Here is a 19,686-nt window from a genome sequence, read left to right as displayed (position 1 = left end):
AGAAGCCATAAATTAAATGTGTCTAACAATTTAAGACGGATTAATAGAATTATACAGGAAATATGTATGGAAATCTAATCAAAGACTGTGACAGAACAAATGACTTTAAATGATAAGGTGCTGAGAACAAAGCTCTCAATATTTATTTAAGCAAAGAAAAAGCAAAGAAAAGCAGGCAGTTTTTGTTAAGTCCAAATAAATCAATTAATATTTTTACTTAATAAATTAAATACTGATCCATGTATATCAAACCCAAATCATCACAGAACAAATTGAATATTCAACATTGACTTGAGCTCAGAAATGAAACGCTAATTTGCACATTATTTCAAGAGAAATGGCAGTTTTTGATTAACAATTACACTGTGTATTATGCAAAACCCATTTGTGAATTACATTGCTTTTATTTCTTTAAGGATATTACGGAATGTTTCCACACACACCTCGCCTGTTGGGTGCTTCATATATGCCAGCTTCCATGCCTCCTCAAACATCTCCTCAGAAATGTTCACGCCTACATTCCGGAAGATCTCTGCAATCTGTGCAGGGGAGGGCAGAAGAAGGCATAAGCATCCCAAAAATAATAATTTGTCTAAACCTAGTCAAGTCATGACTGTGGGAGATTTAAGCTCTGTTTACATTGCAACTGAATTTAATTCAGTTAAGCTTTATTTGTCTCCAGATTCGGAAGGCTGTGTCACATAGGATCACAACCAGGCGAGAGAGACATAACAAAACAAAACAAGAACAAAAAGTGAGAGAAGGCCTACTATTGCATGAAACACCACACTTGATGCACTGTTATTTTTGCAACTAGGTATAAATTAGGTTTTAGGCTATGTCATTTCTAAAAGTCTGTCTTCACTTAAAACACAATTAAACACAATTCATAATAGTTCATAACTGCAGTGGGTGGAATTATGGATCTTCTGATTTACCTCATATTTTGTGCGGGGGCTGAAGAAGTGTTTTTCTTGGATGCCCTGTATGGAGTGCAATGTGGGATGCAGGAGCTCTGCAGCTGTGGCCTGGTCACCGTAATTACTATTGTCACATATGCGTTTCAGCCGCGGAGCTGGCAAGTCAGTACGCACTGTGGGAACGCCATAGGTATGGTAGTCTACAATGGGGAGAGAGCTTAGATTAATGTCATCAGATTCACCGGTGACAGAAAATCTAATGAATGTGCGTCAGTGAAATGAAATAAATGCTTGTCAGAGGAGACCATGAACTTGCACTCTGTTGAAAAATAGTTAATGTTCAGTAAAATGCTATCAACAGCTCTTAGATTATCAAAGCTACACATTAATTCTCTAAGAAAGCCATAATGTGGCATTGATAGGTCTATATCAGTGACTTAAAGCTGCAATCTATGGCTGTGTCTGAAATCACTACCTACTCACTATAGTGCACTATAGTGATTATGCCACTTTGTAGTGGTGCTTGAATGTATAGTGATCATACCCTATATAGTGGGTTCGGAACAAAAAAATTGGATTTCTACAGGTACCGCGGAAAGCCTGGTGACACAAAGGTTTTGATTGTACGACATAATTAGTGACAACATTTTTAGTGTCTGAAATTAGCTTTTATTTAGCAGATGAGTTCATTATAGTCCTCTCTACATCTGACTCCCTATATATAGGGAGTAGGGATTAATGAATGAGTGACTGAATCCGGACGCAGCCCAAATGTTTTCTTTAGTGAATAAAATGTTATTTTGTTAATACAACATATGTATTTGTATGGATGTTTGAATTGCACAGCGCAAGCCTCCCATTCTTACTTACCTGTCATTGGTGGGCCACCAACGACAGCACGGATCAGGGAGGAGGAGGTGACAAAGCGGTCTGGCACAGTCTTGGGTCGACTGAGGGTCCTGGGGGTCTTCAGCGACCTTCCTACCTCCACAAGCTCTAGCTCCTCTGATTTAAGCAAGGCCTCAGACTCTGTGGGCTCCACCGAGTCTGAGTGGTGGTTCCTCCTCATGTTGGCCGGGGCTGTGCTGATATTGCGCTCTGGAAAAACATTATTAATAAGAGTAATCATGAATTTTGTGTAGCACTTTTCTCAAGTGCTGGAAACACTGAAATAAAAGGATCAAAACAAGAACACATTTGGCTTCTAACTCCATCAATGCCCACACTGCATCAAGTCAGACTCACAAACATCGACAAACTCACAATAGACAATTTAGAAAATTACAGCAGTGCAGCAACAGAAAACAAATCCAGATATACCCTCTCTATCTGGGCTAATCCTCTGAATGTCTTGTTATTTGTAATTGTTATTAATGCTAGTGATGTTAGTCCACTCTATGCCCAGATCCTGCTAACTTGCTGGGAGCCCAATTTATTTTGCTGAAATATTAGTCAATCTGTAACATCAGACATCTCAAGCTTAGGATCAACAGTTTGTATGTGTAAGAAATGGATGATGGTTCCCTTTCACTACCTACCCCCATTGATCACTCAGACAGGCACACTCACATACTTGTCATGATGCGCTGTTCTGTCACACTGATGGGCATCTTATCCTTCCAGTTGAGGAAGTTTGAAAACTCCAGGAAATTGATGAGGCCATCCTTGTCCTGGTCGCAGTAGTCCATCAGATCATCCAACACTTGTTCACTCAGGTCCAACTGGAGCTGACGACACACGTCCCTGAGGTCCTCTTTGTCAATAACACCTTTCCCGTTCTATTAAATGCACATGTGTACACATACACAACATCTTGTGAGTTTGAAGATCTGCTCTTATTGGCGAGCGACAGTCTTACGATAGAGTATAAATCAGCCTATAGTCAGACATTATGTAGTGTCTCCATCCACAAATTTGTTAGTATCACATATGTTAGTGACAGAAGTGACTCTATAGTATACAGTATAGAGCACCAATGTGCCGAACTATCACTCTGCCTGTAGTGAATACATTTTGTACCATGTCATAATGCCTGAAGGCCTGCAGCAGAGAAGGAAAGTTCTGGAAGTTGACCTTCTTGAGGTGTTGTCTTACTGCGCTGACCAGACCACGCTGTCTGTCCTGGCCTTTCTGATACTGACCTGGGTCAGCAGAGTATATCAAGTCTCCAGCACCTGTGGAGGAAGCAGAGCACAGGTTATATATTTTAAAAAAAAGAAAGACTCAAACCTTAAAGCTCTGTTTAATACGTAATTTATACTTTAGTTGCATGACCACGTTGCTCAACGAAGACACATATCTGTACTGCTTTAAACGTGTGTGTGTGTGTGTGTGTGTGTGTGTGTGTGTGTGTGTGTGTGTGTGTGTGTGTGTGTGTGTGTGTGTGTGCGTGCGTGCGTGCGTGCGTGCGTGCGTGCGTGCGTGCGTGCGTGCGTGCGTGCGTGCGTGCGTGCGTGCGTGCGTGCGTGCGTGCGTGCGTGTGTGGGATATACCAAATTCATCTGAAGGCAGAAGAATTCCAAACGTGTGATCTGTTGGCACATTCAGTGTGTCTGCTGCCCTGTAAAGAGTAAACAGAGTTAGTGATATGATGGCATTCATTATGATCAAATAATATGTGTTTCAAACACTAATTCAGGTCACCGATTTTTCCAGTTTGTGGCTGCATCTGAGGATAACCAAAAATAAACATGGCACATGCTCATTCATGATAATTGATCATTCAAAAATAATATGGGACTTAAATGAAATGATAGCACATTGTGCAAAAAAACAGAGTTGAGAACTAAAGTCACATTACTTGAATTTGAGTTTGACTCAAGTCTCAAGTGTGACTAATCCGAGCACTCAAAAACTGGGGACGTAAAAAAAAAAAGAACGCCAACATGTTTTGACCAGGCTGGTCTTCATTAGGTTGGGTGAAGACTTACAACTGCATTGTGAAAATTCTAGTTTAGGATAAGGATAAGGATAATTCCTTTTAACAGGTCGTTCATGAAAGTCCTTGCGGTCTTGTTTCCAATGAGAACCTGTGAGCAATTGGGGTTAAGAGTCTTGCTCAGGGACAAATTTCATATCATCGGCACATATGCTGGGATAGCCTGGAATCGAACCTGGGGTTTACATTATGTAGATATCAGATTTGACTTGAGACATGGATTTGACTTGGTATTTGACTTAAGACTTGCTCCTCAAGAAGACTTTACACAGATTTTGGACTTCAGAATGATGATGGAACTGATTATATAATAATAATAATTATTATTATTATTATCATATGTACAATGTGTTGATACTCTTTCACACCTTAATGTCTAATCTCATGTACATGCTGCTATGTGGACGCACCGAATTGTTACCACCTTTATGTCTAACCCTATGCACCGTATGCTATGTGTATATATGGTATCTTAAATTTTTTTCCTCTCCTTGACAAGTTTTTCTCTGCTGTTAGATTTTTTCCCTCCTTTCTCTCCCTGTCCCCTCCCCCCTTCTTTTCTTTCTCAACAAAAACGATGGAGCTTGCACAGAAACACATTTCACTCACTTCTTTACATCCGTAAACCTGTGATGTGACAAAAAAAGTTGTTCTGATTTTGATATTATTATTTGTTCCAAATGTATATACATAAGGGATTTTGAAAATCCAGTCCTATATTGCGCTGATCAGAACAATGGTTTGCCTGTTAGCCCCCGGTGTAGCCTCGGAAACCCATGCTTTTTTTTTTGTTACAAAAGAAAAAAAGCCTGGGGGAGCCATGCAGGAATGGTCTTAGGACCTTGTTATCTCCTAACCAATCAGAGTGCAGAGGGGCGTCGCTCTAAATTTGGTGACGTCAGCGTGCTCCGTGCACAGGCCGGGGGGGAGGGGAGGGGAGGCGGGGACATAGATTGGTGAAGCAATAGGAAGCCCCGCACGAATCCGTGCGGCTGAGTTTGGATCCACCCTTAAAGACCATCGATTGGGCTCGTTCTCTCAGTCTACCCCCGGTGTGACTATTGTCATGGCAGACCCCTGAACAGTGTTTGTGTCAAGTTTGGTAACAGTGTGCCTGTGGCCCCCAGTGGCCCCTAACTTGGCCCCTGGAGTGACTATTGTCATGAGAGACCCCTGAACAGTGTTTGTGCCAAGTTTGGTGCGGATTGGAGCAACATTGCGACTGTGGCCACACCTATTCTGGCTATTCTGATGGCAGACCCCTGAACAGTGTTTGTGCCAAGTTTGGTGCAGACAGGAGCAACGCTGTGCCTCGCAAGTCTGCATGTTACGTTTGTGACGTCCACCATCCACTGTCCGCCGTCGACCCACCCTCTAGGCAATTTTATACAGGATAGGATGGCTGGTCAAATACTTTTGAGCCAAGATCATTTCAGTCTGGGGACAGAGAGTTTTGAGTTTAAATCCCCATTCATAAAATGAGTACGGTACTTACTTTGGTGTGTCGTACAGCCACCGGAGAGTTTTGGCGGTCCTGCAGCCATCGTTGTAATGGGGGGTGGGGACTCCAAACCTGCTGTCTCTACCATAGTGACTCCAGCAGTACTTCCTGTCAATTCTCTCACCTAGAACACAGCAAAGCAATTTGAATGGCCATGACATTTCACAAAATTCTGCACATTTCTGCAAACAAACTCATAGATAACTACAAAAAGTGCCCCTCGGAGCACAGGTCTCCGCCAGGTCAGGTAGGTTATTGTGGGCCAGCAATGTCCGATTTGTTTAATGTTTTGACAAAATTTGTAGGCCTCCTGGTGGGCAATGTGAAAAGGGTGGCTCAACGTAGTGCGAATATGTGTTCAAAGTTTCACCGCAATCAGACGCTGCGTTCATAATTTGCAGCATTTTGTTCAAAACGGGCCACTCCAGCAAAGTTTAGATGTCATCATGTATACATTTATTTTTATTTATTTAACACACACGCACGCACGCACGCACGCACACGCACACACACACACACACACACACACACACACACACACACACACACACACACACACACGCAATAATGTTACAGGAGACCCAACAAGCAGTAGACATAATGCCATACATAAACAGAGCCAGCTGTGAGCTGCAACCATTTGATTGGCCAGAGCTGAGGCTTCTGACAGAAACTCCTCAGGGCTAACATGATTGATTACCATGGAATGCCATGGAGGATGGTTTTGGTGACCCCATGGCCTCTAGCATCACCCTTAAACCAGCATTTCCACGTGAAAACTACTGACTGGATTGCCAAGTAATGTCCTTAGTCTTGTTGATAAATGCTAGGAAAAGTTGCCTTATTGTGCATAATTCTAGCCCGGAAACCATACGAATCTACCAGTGCAAAAAAATAAAAGAAGCCCTCTGCAGATTAGTCTGGCATCGCTTGGTTGTGATTGGATTTAGCTGCCCCCGATGTTGTGGGGCACCAATCAGGGCCCAGTATGCAATGTGGGGCAGTTTTATCACCAGAGGCATTCTTTTATCTGCCCCTTGGAAATGCAGGTTCCACACAGATTTCAGACTATTGTCTACGCAGTGATGCATTATTCCACCATTCGACATAAGGTACATTTTGTCTGTCTATAATTTTTCTGCGCGCACGCAAGCACATGCACGCACACACGCACTCACACGCACACGCTGTGTATCACAGTGCAGTAAAGAATCAAATATTCACTTGACTTACCAACAAAGTATGCATTGTGGCTACGAATATAAGCTTGGTGTCCCTCCTGTACCTCCTGCTCCAACTGGTCTGTCGTCTTAGGAGGATTGACAGCACCACCTGCACCTACACCTGCACACCAAGGAACAAATGCAGTTCCAGAATGTGAATTTTAAGTTACTTCTACTCTTGCTAAATTAACTTTAATAGCACATTATTATCATTATTACAACTAATTCTGGATGTTCTGTAATGAAAGACACTGGTTCACAATGCACTTGTATTGAGACATTAGATCTTGATTTGTTCATACAGTATAACAATTAGTGAAATAATCCTCTTTTTTTATGAGCCATGTCTAAGAATCCTGTTGGATGTTGCATTAAGGGCTTGATATACATTGTTGGCACGGTGTCGTGCACCGAATATAACAGATCTACAAGCTCACAATGCGTCGCAGCACGACACGTTGTGAGCTTACTGTAGGTTTGGTTTTATAAGAAACTTTGTGACTCCTCAGAGATAAATTGCATGACTAGTGACATTCTTTGGTCTCATGCTTCGGATGCTTACCGTTGACTGTTTTCACACCAAATGTGGTTTTGTCAGTGTACCAGTTTGGAAGGCCAAGACTCTGATCATGTGACCTGCCCAGGGGGGCTTTCCGACTGGATGCATACACAGCTTCACTGAGCTGACACAACTTCTGTTTGTACAAGGTCTTTTGTGGTGGATTAAGCAGGCTTCCACCCTATTTAATCACAGAAACAATATGTTGATTATCAGTTCTATAAAACCTGATACTTCATCATACAATATAGTATAAATTGAACATAGCCTCTTCTTATCCATGTGAGGTGAAAAGGCAGAGCAATATAATTTCTGTGTTCAGTTGTCTATTTAATGTTCTGTGGTGCTTTTGAAACACATCTAATTGCAGTAAATGTCAGTGTTTCTCATAAATCATGCAGCAGAGGGCCAGTCCGGCTGTATACTCACAGAGAGTGAAGTTCTGGTGTTGATGCCATGAACTATAGTCCTGGCAATATCAGGATCATTTGCTTTCCCATAGAAAACTCTAATAGCTCCCGGTTCTGGTCGAGTGGTGTTGAGGATTTTCTTAACCACTGGAGGAGTGGAAGGCTGGAAGGTGAAAATATAAACATATCGCAGCTGTATAAATTGTTTTGCCCCAGCTGTCTTACATCTGGGGCGTTAATATCAGAAACTCACTTAAGTATAATTTTTTAAGTTTAATTAATCATGTGTCATTTCACGCACGCACGCACGCACGCACGCACACGCACACACACACACACACACACACACACACACACACACACACACACACACACACACACAAAACAGAGATGGGGGGGCAGCAGTGGCTCAGGAGGTAGAGCGGCCATTTCAGAACCTTCCGGTTTGATCCACGGCTCCTTCCGACTTATAGTGTTGAAGTCGAAGTGTACTTGAACAAGACGTACTAGTTGAACCCCTAATGCTCCTCTAGTGCCGTTCAACAGTTCGTTCCCACTGATGTTGAACCAAAAGGGACAAATTCATCATCACATATTCTCACAAGCACAACATGGACTTACCCTGGGGATCTCTTGTAAGCAGTCCTTCGCTCTGTTCCCTACTGGTATCAGTTTCCCTGCCTGGTGGGGAGATGAGTGAAACAATTTTTCCACAAACAAAATAGTACAAATTGTAGCTGCACAGAGGTTGGGTTCATCTTACCCTAGGTATGTTTGGAAATCTATCCCTGTATTTCCAGGTGCATGTTGTATTTCCGTCTATCAAAGTCATCTTGAACGCATACCAGCCAGAAATAGAATCCACCAAGCTAGCTTTTATCAGCTCTACCCTTCTTTATCTGCCAAGAATCTTTGATAAATGACTCAGCTTACATTACCTGTTGCAGTTTCTTGCAGTGGGATGTTTATCAGTAGCCATAGCAACCAGAAGCCAGGAATGAGTTGTATGTTTTGGGGGGTGTTTCCTGGATAAAATTACCTAAAGAAATTAAACTAGATCAAATTAACATTTTATAACATAAGCAATAATGGATCATTTGTATGACCTGCTGGTCATAAATTGTCTTTGTTTTCAAGAAACCTTAGAGGCATAAATGAATTGTGGATCAATCAATCCATGATCCACAATTCATTTATGCCTCTAATTTATTTGAGACCATACTTTATTATTTTATCCTACTGTATAGACTGTGTAGACACTTTTAAGTTCAGTAAAGGCACGTTAATTGGGGGAAAAAACACTAATCTGTGATTGGTCTACTCTATTCGCACCTCTACTAGCCGTGTCAGTTCCAGTCTTCCGAGCTGTCATCTGGACAAAATACCAAGGATAGTTTAGTGACGTCACAAAGCAGGATCCCCCCTCCCAGTTGAAAAATACGTCATTTTTCCAAAAGGTTGCAACTAACTATGGAAGGCCAAAGTGATATATATATTTTTAAAAAAAGCCTTTCTGGGATTTTATCACTTTGGCCTTCCATTCCATAACTAACCTCGCGTCATCAGGCCAATTACTTTTTACCCCTTTTTTCTCCCCAATTGAGTCGTTATGCCAATTAATTCCACACATTTCTGCGTGGTCACTGCTGTATCCTACTGACTCACCTGCCAGTGAGGAGCCCCCACCGGGAGGACATAGGGCCTCCGTCCTACTCCTCCTGCCCAACACGTGCCACCTCAGCTTGTAGGAGTATGTGTAATGACCAATATCAAGCACCCCGTGGCCCCGCCCGGGTCCGGCTTCCCTCCCCCGAACACGGGCCAATTGTGTTCGTATATAGACTCCCGACAAAGCCGGATGCACCACGGTGGATTCTAAACCCACAACCTCCGTGGTGGTGGTGGCACTGGGCAGGGACTTTACCACTGCGCCACCTCAGCGCCTTCATCAATCTTTCTAGTCCTGTGCAAAATGTTCCATACAAAAACGGTAACCCTGCCTCTGCTTTCTTCTAATCCTGTGTAAGTGTAACTCTCGACTGTCTTTTTTTCCCCGAATTGTTCTACTATGAACTTTGCCCTTTCTTAAACCACTTAAACCCCAGCATCGTTATGGTGGGGAAAGCTTTCGCTGAAAATAACAAATCGACAAGCTCACGCGGCACGTTGCATCGCGTTGTGAGCTTGTCAATCGGCTATTTTCAGCGAAAGCTTTCCCCACAATAACAGAAAACAGAAAATATACTAGTATTGAGCCCTGAGGGACTCCAGTTACCCATAGGGGTTTCAGTGGTTAAAGGCTTAGAAGTGCCTTTCCCCCCATAGCTTTCCCCACATATTTTCCTCTTCTCCTTCATTTCCGTTAGATGACGCTTAGTTGTGACGTCACCGACACATCCTTGGTGTCTTCCTAGAAGCCTGTCATCATCCTTCGTAGAATGCAAAAGGGGAAGTTGGAAGAAGTGGGAGAGAGGCGTCGCAATACCTTATGAAATCTACCGCCGGCGAGCCAGATAGCCGTCAAACTGTGAATAAACAAACACTGAAGTGCCACTGATATTCTATTGGTAAATCCTTCAAGTTCACTCGTTTGTTTTCCTCTTTTGAACTGGTGAGTAGCTAACATTAGCCAGCTAGCTAATGGCTATCAGGAGGGCTCCTCCCGATGCTAAACAACGTTAGCTAGGCCGAATCTGTGTGTTTTTGTTTTTTTTGTGTAGCTTCTGGCTAGCAACAGTACAACGGTCACACCTGTCAGCGCTGGGTGACATGGCTGGTTTGCGGCCAATGTTTTGCTTCAGTAATATAGTCCCATAAATCTTAAGTGTTGTGTATTTGTGCTGGCAAACGTCAGCGACGCACACTTAGCTGCCCCTGCTTAGCATTGAGCAATTAGTTGGCTAACCAGGTAGCCGATGTTGTCTAGCTAGCGTTATGAGTTAGCAGTACACACCCAAAGCTGCATCATATGTGTTGTAATAACAAACAGACTATCTGAAGGGAGCGGCCACGCGTATTTATGTGATGTTAAAAACCACCCCGACTAGGAGTACGTAATTTGGAAGGTTTTGGTGACTCAAAGAGACTATTTAGCCATTCTTTAGAGGCCATATCCACTTTCCTTGTCGGTGTTAGTATTGCTACTTTGCTCATTTGAGCCAGTCAACAACATAACAGTGGTTATTTGTGGTCAACTCTGTGTGACGTAACGTGATTTAAATCAACTGCATAGGCAAAAACAGACAGATCTGCCTGTGTTGACTTGTTGGTGTGGCAGACATCCATATTACGTGTGGGAACAGTTTGTAACATGTACCCCTTTTCCAGACTGTGTATTTAGTCTACACCCTCAAAAGTTAGTTTAAGCTTAACTTTGTTATAGTTAACAGTTAGTATAGTAATAGTTAACTAATAGCCACGCTTGTTATACACGTACAGTCATTATTGCATTATTGTAAATGCTGTGTTACAAAGCCTGTATTGCTGTGGTATTGACACTAGGCAAGCACTGTTGTTATGAGTCTCAGTTTTGTTTGTCACATCACAGTTTACAAGTGTAAAGCTGTGAGTGAAATTATGTTTTCCGTGCACGCTCCCATCATTTAGTAGAAGAGAGAAGGTAGTGTGAGAGCAAAGGGAAAGAGATAGAAAACAGGTTAAACGGAACTAAGTACATTGTATTTAGAACATTAGCATCATATGCAGGTGTGTATAGCAGGTTAACCTGCTATACACACTGCTATATACTGCATATGATGCTAATGTCTCCTCAATCTGATAACCTACTTGTAACAACTCATTGTGTATATGGCTTATTTTCTGTTCACTCGTTCTTAATCAATTTGTTTTTCTTTTGCAACATGCCTTGTTTATTTGTATCTTTATCTTTTTAAATGCCATCAATACAGACTGCTTTAAATGGCTATAGCTAGTTAATTTACAGTATTTTGCTGTATTCATTACTGCCATCCACTTGTCTTGTCAGTTATTTAGAGTGACTCCTCACAGTACATCTGCATCCAGAGGACGAGACCAGAGTGCATGACATGGCAAGTAGAGGAGGAGCAACGCGACCCAATGGGCCAAATGCAGGCAACAAGATCTGCCAGTTCAAACTTGTGCTCTTAGGAGAGTCTGCTGTTGGAAAGTCCAGTCTTGTACTTCGCTTTGTCAAGGGCCAGTTTCACGAATTCCAAGAGAGCACAATCGGAGGTATGTACTGCAGTAGCAGAGGTAGCTTCTGTCTGTGGCCCCTCTGTTAATGAGCCTGTTAAAAGGTTAATGTTATGCTGTTTTATTTTATGGGGGTGAACATTTGAGTCAAGTAGAAAAGATTTAGCTTGAAATTCAAGGGGCAAGAGCAAACAGAGAAGGAAGATGTGGGAGTGGAAGTGTTTTTTGCCACTACCATGCAGCTAGTGTAAGCCACTCTCAGGGGTTGACACTAAGGTCTCAGAGGCACTTGCCCGTCGGGCAAGTACAGGTCATTTTCTACTTGCCCACAGGTCTTGCCCACTTGCCCGAAAAGTAAATCGTCATTTATAAAAATGATAGGTTAAATTTGAATTACCATTCAATTAAACACTTATTTTTGTACTTTCTACTTGCGAATTATGGGCTGCACGATAAAAAATGTCATACCTCAATATGTATGCCAAATATCTAAATAGCTATGAATATGACTATGGGTTGAAGGTAGGGTAAGTGATATTTTTTGGTTAAAACAAAAAAGGGTTTTGTTATGGGTTAAAGCTCTATATTCTGATAGTAATCATTGCTATAGAGTGTGTGTTCAGTAACAGGGGTCTCTCTGTCTCTCCAGCTCTTTGATACAGAAAATAAATTTCCAGTTAGGTGACACCATTTCAGCCAATCAGGAGAGAGTACCCATTTATCAGCTTCATTTTTATAATGTTCCAGTTCCAATTTTGCCTGCTCATTTCTTTGTGTCATCACTTCCAATTTCACTGGTTTAATCTGTATCCTGAGTCTGAGTTCTCTGTCCTGATTCGATAAAATTGGTATCCTGACTCGAAAAGGCATTTTCTGTTTAATAAAAAGAGCTGGAGAGACAAAATGTGCACCTGCCCGTGGGGCAACCAGATAGCAAACTTCACCTGCCCTACCATTTTATTTACCTGCCCCGGGCAGGCGGGCAGGTGTTAGTGTCAATCCCTGCACTCTGTCAGTCGGCCTCTGTCCACAATGTTCAAGCAGAGAGATCTGGTCACAGATTATGTGCTTATTAAAGAAATGAGTATTCAGGTTGCGATAGCAAATTATGAGCCTGAATTTGTATGAACGATAGGTGATTAAGGTGATTGTGGCAGTGGGGTGAGGTTTGCTGTCTGCTGCAGCTATGGGCATGGATATAGCAGTTAAAAGATGTTATTGATAGGCTTCTGTTCTTTGTAAAACCATGCCACAAGGACGGAGAGACTGATTTGATCATTTGACTCTTGTAAAGACTGAGCAAGCAAGCTGAACCAAGCTTATGACCGATTGGCTTCTGCTGTATGAACTCCTAACACAAATCCCTTTACATTGGGTGCAAGTTCTGTTGTTTAATGTCAAATCAATTTCACAACTTCACATTGACCAATCAATCGGACATAGCTGATGACACCGAGCAGCACGAGAAGGGTTTGCACAAATATTTTTCATGGCACAAAACACCAGAAGTGTAATGCAAATACAACAGAAGTGTTCGCTCAAAGCGCCACCTGCAAGTAAGTGTATCTGCAATAGACGTAACTGATGTAACAGCCTGTGTGAGCAGCGATCAGTTTGTTGCAAAAAAACATCACCAAAATAAAAGTCATATCATCATTGGTTCAGCAGATTGTCGATCTGATACAATCTTCCATTGGCAGAACAACTGTAAAGCCCAGTTCTGAAAAAAGCTTCACAATGAGAAAAAAATATTATATATATATAAATATATATATATATAAAAGTTTGCAGAGAATAATTGCAGTGGTGACCCATCAGAGTGTCTGACATTGGCTGATGTCATCATCCCTATTATGGAATGTCCCCCCGTTGCATGCATATACATGTATAAGGGAGTTAGTTGTGGACTTAAACACAATGGACCTAAATTATGAAATGACTAATGACTAATGACGTGGGCGTTCTCGCGTGGATCAGCGGGCATCGCGCTGCGATCATTGTTGTTTTGTCCTCCTGCACATAGCGTGGAAAAAAAGCTGACCACAATCCAGCTCTTGCCGCCTGCGGGCGTGTGCATGAAACGAGCACAAGCGCGAGAATTTCACGGGACCGCGCCCGCTTGCCTCTCCGCCCTTCAACTTCTCCGCACGTCCCAAATAAACGCCCGCCTCTCATTGAAAATGAATTACTAAGGCGCGTCAATCGTTCCTCGTATGAAACGGCCTTAAGTGTGGTAAGTTTTAGGTTGGGTTTTTAAGATTTTTGTTTTTGGCTTTTTGCCTTTATTGATAGAGTAAGCGGACACAGACAGGAAACGGCCCGAACATCTAGAGTTTGGGGCGCTACCTGTCAGTTCTTGTCCCTTTTGTGCCCATATATGGAGATCGCTGATGTCATCAGTATATGGCCATATATGGGCATGCCTCCTTTTGTGCCCATGTATGGAGCTAACTGATTTGTTTGCGGCTGATGCCATGACGACACATTGAGGTTCGACAACACACTCCATATTTGGGCGTAGCAGCTGCATTGGGAACTCTTTAAATGGTTATGGCTGGGTCAAAGCCGGCCGGTCCTCCCAGTAGCAAATTTTAATATAGGATGGCCACAATCTACTGCTCCGGTGACATTTTGCGCATCCTCATTTCAGTTATGGAAAGTCAAATAAGTTACATAATGTTAATCCATCCCTTATTGTGTCTATAAGTGCCGTTTGGTATTTGGCTGTCAATTTAACTAATTTGCTTCATATCGTTCATAATTAACCTTCTGATTTCAGGCTCTCCTTAATCTAAAACTTTCACTAACTGTAAGTCAGTTTTTGTACACCAATATTTGGTTATACGTCTGTTTGTAACTGGTTTCATTACTTTGTTCTCCTCCAGCTGCCTTTCTGACTCAAACAGTATGTTTGGATGACACAACAGTGAAGTTTGAGATCTGGGACACAGCTGGTCAGGAACGCTACCACAGTCTGGCTCCCATGTACTACAGAGGTGCTCAGGCAGCCATTGTGGTCTACGACATCACAAACGAGGTGAAACTGCAGTTGTTTTTCTTTCTCCATCATTTTATCAGTGGTGCTTTCACTGAACATATAATGCTTCATTCATATTCCATTGTATGAATGTGTCCTGTGCTAAAAATAGCAGCTCTACAAGCTCACAATGTGTTGTGATGCAACAAGTTGTGAGCTTGTTGATCAAGTATAAATCAGGGTTAACTGGAACAAATGATTTGCCAAGGATGAGCAGATACACAAAATGAAATGTCAACATCACTCTCCGCTGTGAACAGTCCTCAGCCACAAAACAATCAAAATGTCTTGTTTGTTTGTAGACCCAGGCTTTGGTTCAGTCAACCAGATTACGATTATGGGGATATGATTGTGTCTGGTCCATTTTGTATAAAGGGAACAAAGAATTCTGAACATCATCTTTTCTTACTTTTGAGATTGATAATAATGTCCACATCCAATCTGTTTTAGGCCAGGCGTACTCGAAGGACAATTGAACAAATCCAAACATAACTACCTACTGCATTCATATTCTAGCTAGCAAAACATCATGTGAACTCGGGAAAGTTTGGTCCAAATATTATATTATCATGCTGGGAACTTAATCCCAATGTGCAGATATATTTTCCATTTGCCCTATTTATCTCAGAATTCTGTAATGTTTTAGTAACTCTCCACTAGCATTTTAAAGGTTAATGACACCATTTTGCATAATTGTACAATGAGCTATTAACAAATATGCTTTGTCAACCATTTAACAGTGGCTGCCCTACAACTAAGCCATCAGTTAATGCATATGGTCACAAAACTGCCTTCTATGTAGTATAATCGAAAAGTTTTATCTGAAACAAAGTTGTTCAGCATGAGTCTATTTAACTTTGTAACCTAGCAACATAAAAAGAAAAGTACACACCTACACACGTGTGCAAGTAATCATTTCTATGGGCATCACAAAGTCAACACAAAAATAAATGCTACAAAGTAACTACGATACCAGGTTAACATCAAACCTTTTAGCTATCTGCAAAGAACTGAGGAGTGCTATGGGGTGAGGTATAGTCTGAAGAGGTGAGTTTTCAGACTGCGGTGGAAAATGGGGAGTGAGTCTGGTCAACTAACCAGTATGAAGATTTGAAAAAAGCTTTATAAAATTATGCAAAATGAATGAACTAATCAGCAATCAGGTTGACTCTTTCCCTTTATGAAAAACTCACAAAGCAGTGATATTAATATTAGTGTCTTTGAAGATCTTACTCCTCATGCAGACATAATTTTTTCTTGTGAAAGCTACATATTAAACTAGTGTTGTCACTTGACATACAGAAGGTGTCTTTCATCCTAATATAATTTCCTTTTACAAGTGGCATATTTCATCAGCATCATCTTCTCAGTTGTATCACACTATATCTTGGACCTAGTCTAGCTAAAGCCAGGTTTGGATGTTACATAACGGATCCTCATCAATCCTCCACATGGGCCTTGTTGTTATATTACTCAATCATTTCTTCCTCTTCTCTCCCCTTTCTGTTTGCCAGGAGTCATTTGTGCGAGCAAAGAACTGGGTTAAAGAGCTTCAGAGACAAGCCAGTCCAAATATTGTAATAGCACTGGCTGGGAACAAGGCCGACCTTGCAAACAAAAGAGCATTGGACTTTCAGGTTTGTGCCCTTGAATGCTTATTAATCAATCATGAGATGTGATTGTGAATGCAAAGAAGTAAGAAAACTGTAATCTCTAATGAATGGAGCTGTGTTCACTAAATCCTAAAACCCCAGGCAAAAAAACATTATACTTTCAATTATAATCTTCATATTGACCCTTTCTCTGTCAATATGAAGATTATAATTGAAAGGCTGGCAGCAACCATGCACATTTAAAATATCTTGGCATTTCTGAATTAAGATATTTAGATGGATTTGGTGGTCTCATCGTGTTTGTTTGACTTTAACAGGATGCACAGTCATACGCAGATGATAACAGCTTGCTTTTTATGGAAACGTCAGCAAAGACATCTATGAACGTCAATGAGATATTCATGGCTATTGGTAAGTGTTCTTGCGTCATTGGTGTAAAAGGGATTGATGTTTGAAATTGTTTTGACATGTTCCTCAAAATAACAGGAATTATTGGCAGCAATCGCCTGAAGGTTAGAAAAGCAGGCTTGTTATCGGAGAAGCAAGTCTCCCAAAAAGCTTTGAAAACCTTGTGGGGAGACTGGTGAATGAGTAATCCACCCACACCAATACAACTGAAAGTATATGCCACTCTGAGAAATATAGAAAGCAATTGGAGACACTTGCTACAGCTGCAAATCTTTGTGATGAAAATGTTACTTGGTTTTTATTAGTTCTCCAGTTTTCTTGCAACACCAGAAAGAATATTCTCTCTGCCTACCTTTCACAAACAAGGAAATGACAGTTCAGTGATTTGACAGATAGCATATTATGCGCCATATGTCTGCAGTACATCTCTTGTAGCGGTCTTAAATTTGTTTTTGTATTATTCACACGCTTCTTCAGCAAAGAAGCTACCCAAGAATGAGCCTCAAGCTGCGGGCGCCAACAGCGGGCGGAATAGGGGCGTGGACCTGACGGAGACAGCCCAGCCCGCCAGCCGCTCCTGCTGCAGTAACTAACCCCAACCTTCCAACCTTCCTTCACAACCCCCTCCTCCACCTCTCCCCTGCCAACTGAATAACACCTGGATATGGGGCTCCTCCTGATCCTTGACATCAGACCTGACCTTCCACCTCACTCCCCTGGAATAGCTAAAGACTCTGTATAGCTGCGTTTCTAATACTTTTGTTGATGTTTTTTTTTTTTTTTTTACTTTTGTTTTTAAACAAAAAAAAGAAAGAAGTTATATCAGTATATTGGATGCATGTATCACTACAAGGCCTAAAAACTCACATTTTTATCTTTATTCATTTGGAAGACTAACCCCTTATGAAAGAGATGAGCGAGCAAGTGACAGGCAAGTGTGCGATTGTGGAAGTTGTCTGTGTGTTTGAGTGTGTGTGTGCGTGTGTGTGTCTGTCTGTCTGTCTGTCTGTAAGTGTGGGTGGGTGTGTGTTTTCAAGGGTGATTTGCTGATGAGAAGGCCTAGCTTCACTTATCAGTTCACAGTGTCATGTGGACTGGTTGTAAATCCTGTTGCCTCTGATACATTTTGTTTGTGGGATGAGTTTTCCATCCAACCAAAAGAAACCAAATTATTCCCATTTTGAGATGCTCTTATTGTTGGCAAAACTAGAATTCCACCTTCCTTGCATCAGATGCATGGAGGGCCTCCTCAGCCAGGGTTCCTATGCCGTTTGTAGAAGTATGGAAATGATCATTTCTACTCCTGAAATGTAGAGAACGGGCACAGAAATTCTGTACAAGTATGAAAAAAATAATTTGTTTGAGGGATTATGGCCCAGTCATATTGCCAAGACATTGTCACATTGTCAGCATACACCATGTTGACCATTGAGCAGAATCTTCAAGTAAAGTCAAGAAAGCTAGGTCTGGAAAATTATGGCGGTTTAAAAATGGAAAACTGTATAGGAGCCCTGTTCAGCTACAGAGCAGTTTGGCAGGAACACCAAGCGCCATTATGCCACAGGCACAACGGGAAGCTGGTTTAACAAGTTTTCATTTGTTATTGGACTACTGCTTCATGACTGCATCATCAAGGCTATGATTGGCTTCATGTAGCACAGAAGTCCCATGTTAGTTTACAGCACTGTTAAACTGGGTAATGAATTGATTTATGATGATCAAAAGAAAACACAAGACTGTTGGAACATTAAAACATCCTGCTTTGTGAATTGTCTTGCAAAGACTTAAATATATGGGTAGTCCTATGTTAATTATTTTCTTAGCTAACCCACACTGTTACTGTCAAGGTCAGAAATCAGCTTGCGCCAGATTCTGTTTTCTTTCAGCGATTTGTTTTGAGTGGAATTCCAACAATACACTGAGAAAATCTGACTATTATCCATTGTCACAAGTCTGAAAAATATACTCTAATGTTGTTATAGGGTGCAATGTTGCAATGTTGTCTTCTTCCTCTTCTACTACAGCTTGCAGAGCATAAGCTCACCAGGAAAAGTATCTAGAGATTCCGAACAATTGTACAGTTCGATATAGGTCTCCTTTTTTTTTCTTTTTTTTCTATTCATTCTGGAACTTGTCACAAACTGGTCAAATGTTAATCAGTGGTGGTCTTTTTAGATATATGTAGTATTATTAACAGAATCTTCCCTGGTGTCTTGTTACTTTTCTCAAAGATGGTCCATTCGTGTTCGAGAGGACCTTTTATTGCATTGCACAATTGTTGATTCATGTTTTAATTAATGACTGCCCTTGAATTTTATATGATGGACTGTGTTGAACTTGCTAACCTTCAGCTATGAGCAGGTAGCAGAATTAACTTAACTGGCAGTCTCTTACAGTTCAATGAATTTTAATGATGTAAAACAGCATTACTAGTGATGGGCTGATCAGTTTGAGTGTCTGGATACAAGTTAATAAATCCAATAAATTAGGTCTGTTGTATGTCTTTTCTTGCTCTAATCAATGCATGAAATGATGCAGAAAAATACAAACGGTAGATGACAGGTTTCCATTTGGATAAGAAAAAACCCTCATTGTCAGGTCCCTGTGTATAGTACTTTCAGTGAAACCCTCGAGCTACGTAATTATTACTGAAATGTTTTCCTTGGACTGAAAGTACCGCTGTGTCCACACGTTCTCTCTAAGTCAGCTGCAGTGTTGTCACGGTCCATGTGGACATTTCTGTGAGGAATTTTGTTCTAAATTCCGCTGTCTTGCTTCAACAGTTGTTGATTCCCAGTTGATCGTTTGACTTAATTTCCACACTTTCCCCTGATAGTGTCTTTGATTTTGCTGTGCACCTGTGATCCTTGGCTGCTCGATCGGCACAATCTGTGTCAACAGTAG

The 19,686-nt window shown here is 41.5% G+C and overlaps 3 protein-coding genes across 4 annotated transcripts in view; 1 reads left to right on the top strand and 2 right to left on the bottom strand.

Moving 5' to 3' along the window:
• Positions 1–19,686, bottom strand: part of znf385d (zinc finger protein 385D) — a 353,987-nt gene that overhangs the window by 265,746 nt on the left and 68,555 nt on the right. The window lies entirely within an intron of this gene.
• Positions 393–8,923, bottom strand: efhb (EF-hand domain family, member B; the record flags this gene model as incomplete). Its single annotated transcript, XM_080425860.1, has 12 exons — positions 393–539; positions 939–1,120; positions 1,791–2,018; positions 2,494–2,698; positions 2,940–3,094; positions 3,413–3,480; positions 5,354–5,483; positions 6,593–6,703; positions 7,145–7,322; positions 7,571–7,714; positions 8,173–8,232; positions 8,873–8,923. The coding sequence occupies 12 exons, from the start codon at positions 8,921–8,923 to the stop codon at positions 393–395; spliced, it is 1,659 nt and encodes a 552-aa protein (XP_080281986.1).
• rab5ab (RAB5A, member RAS oncogene family, b) lies at positions 9,969–19,271 on the top strand. Of its 2 annotated transcripts, none has more exons than XM_080425409.1 (6): positions 9,969–10,118; positions 11,537–11,763; positions 14,610–14,761; positions 16,276–16,398; positions 16,692–16,785; positions 17,260–19,271. In XM_080425409.1, exons 2-6 carry the CDS (start codon positions 11,598–11,600, stop codon positions 17,373–17,375), a joined length of 651 nt encoding a protein of 216 aa, XP_080281535.1. In that variant the 5' UTR covers positions 9,969–10,118; positions 11,537–11,597; the 3' UTR covers positions 17,376–19,271. The 2 variants fall into 2 exon arrangements, with proteins under 2 accessions (XP_080281535.1, XP_080281534.1); XM_080425408.1 differs by having other exon boundaries at positions 9,971–10,162.

Source organism: Gymnoscopelus braueri, assembly GCF_963280865.1.
Source record: "Gymnoscopelus braueri genome assembly, chromosome: 4".
In the NCBI taxonomy this organism is placed as follows: Eukaryota; Metazoa; Chordata; class Actinopteri; order Myctophiformes; family Myctophidae; genus Gymnoscopelus; species Gymnoscopelus braueri.
Note: the sequence above shows the minus strand (reverse complement) of the source record. Positions and strands in the feature narration are given on the sequence as shown.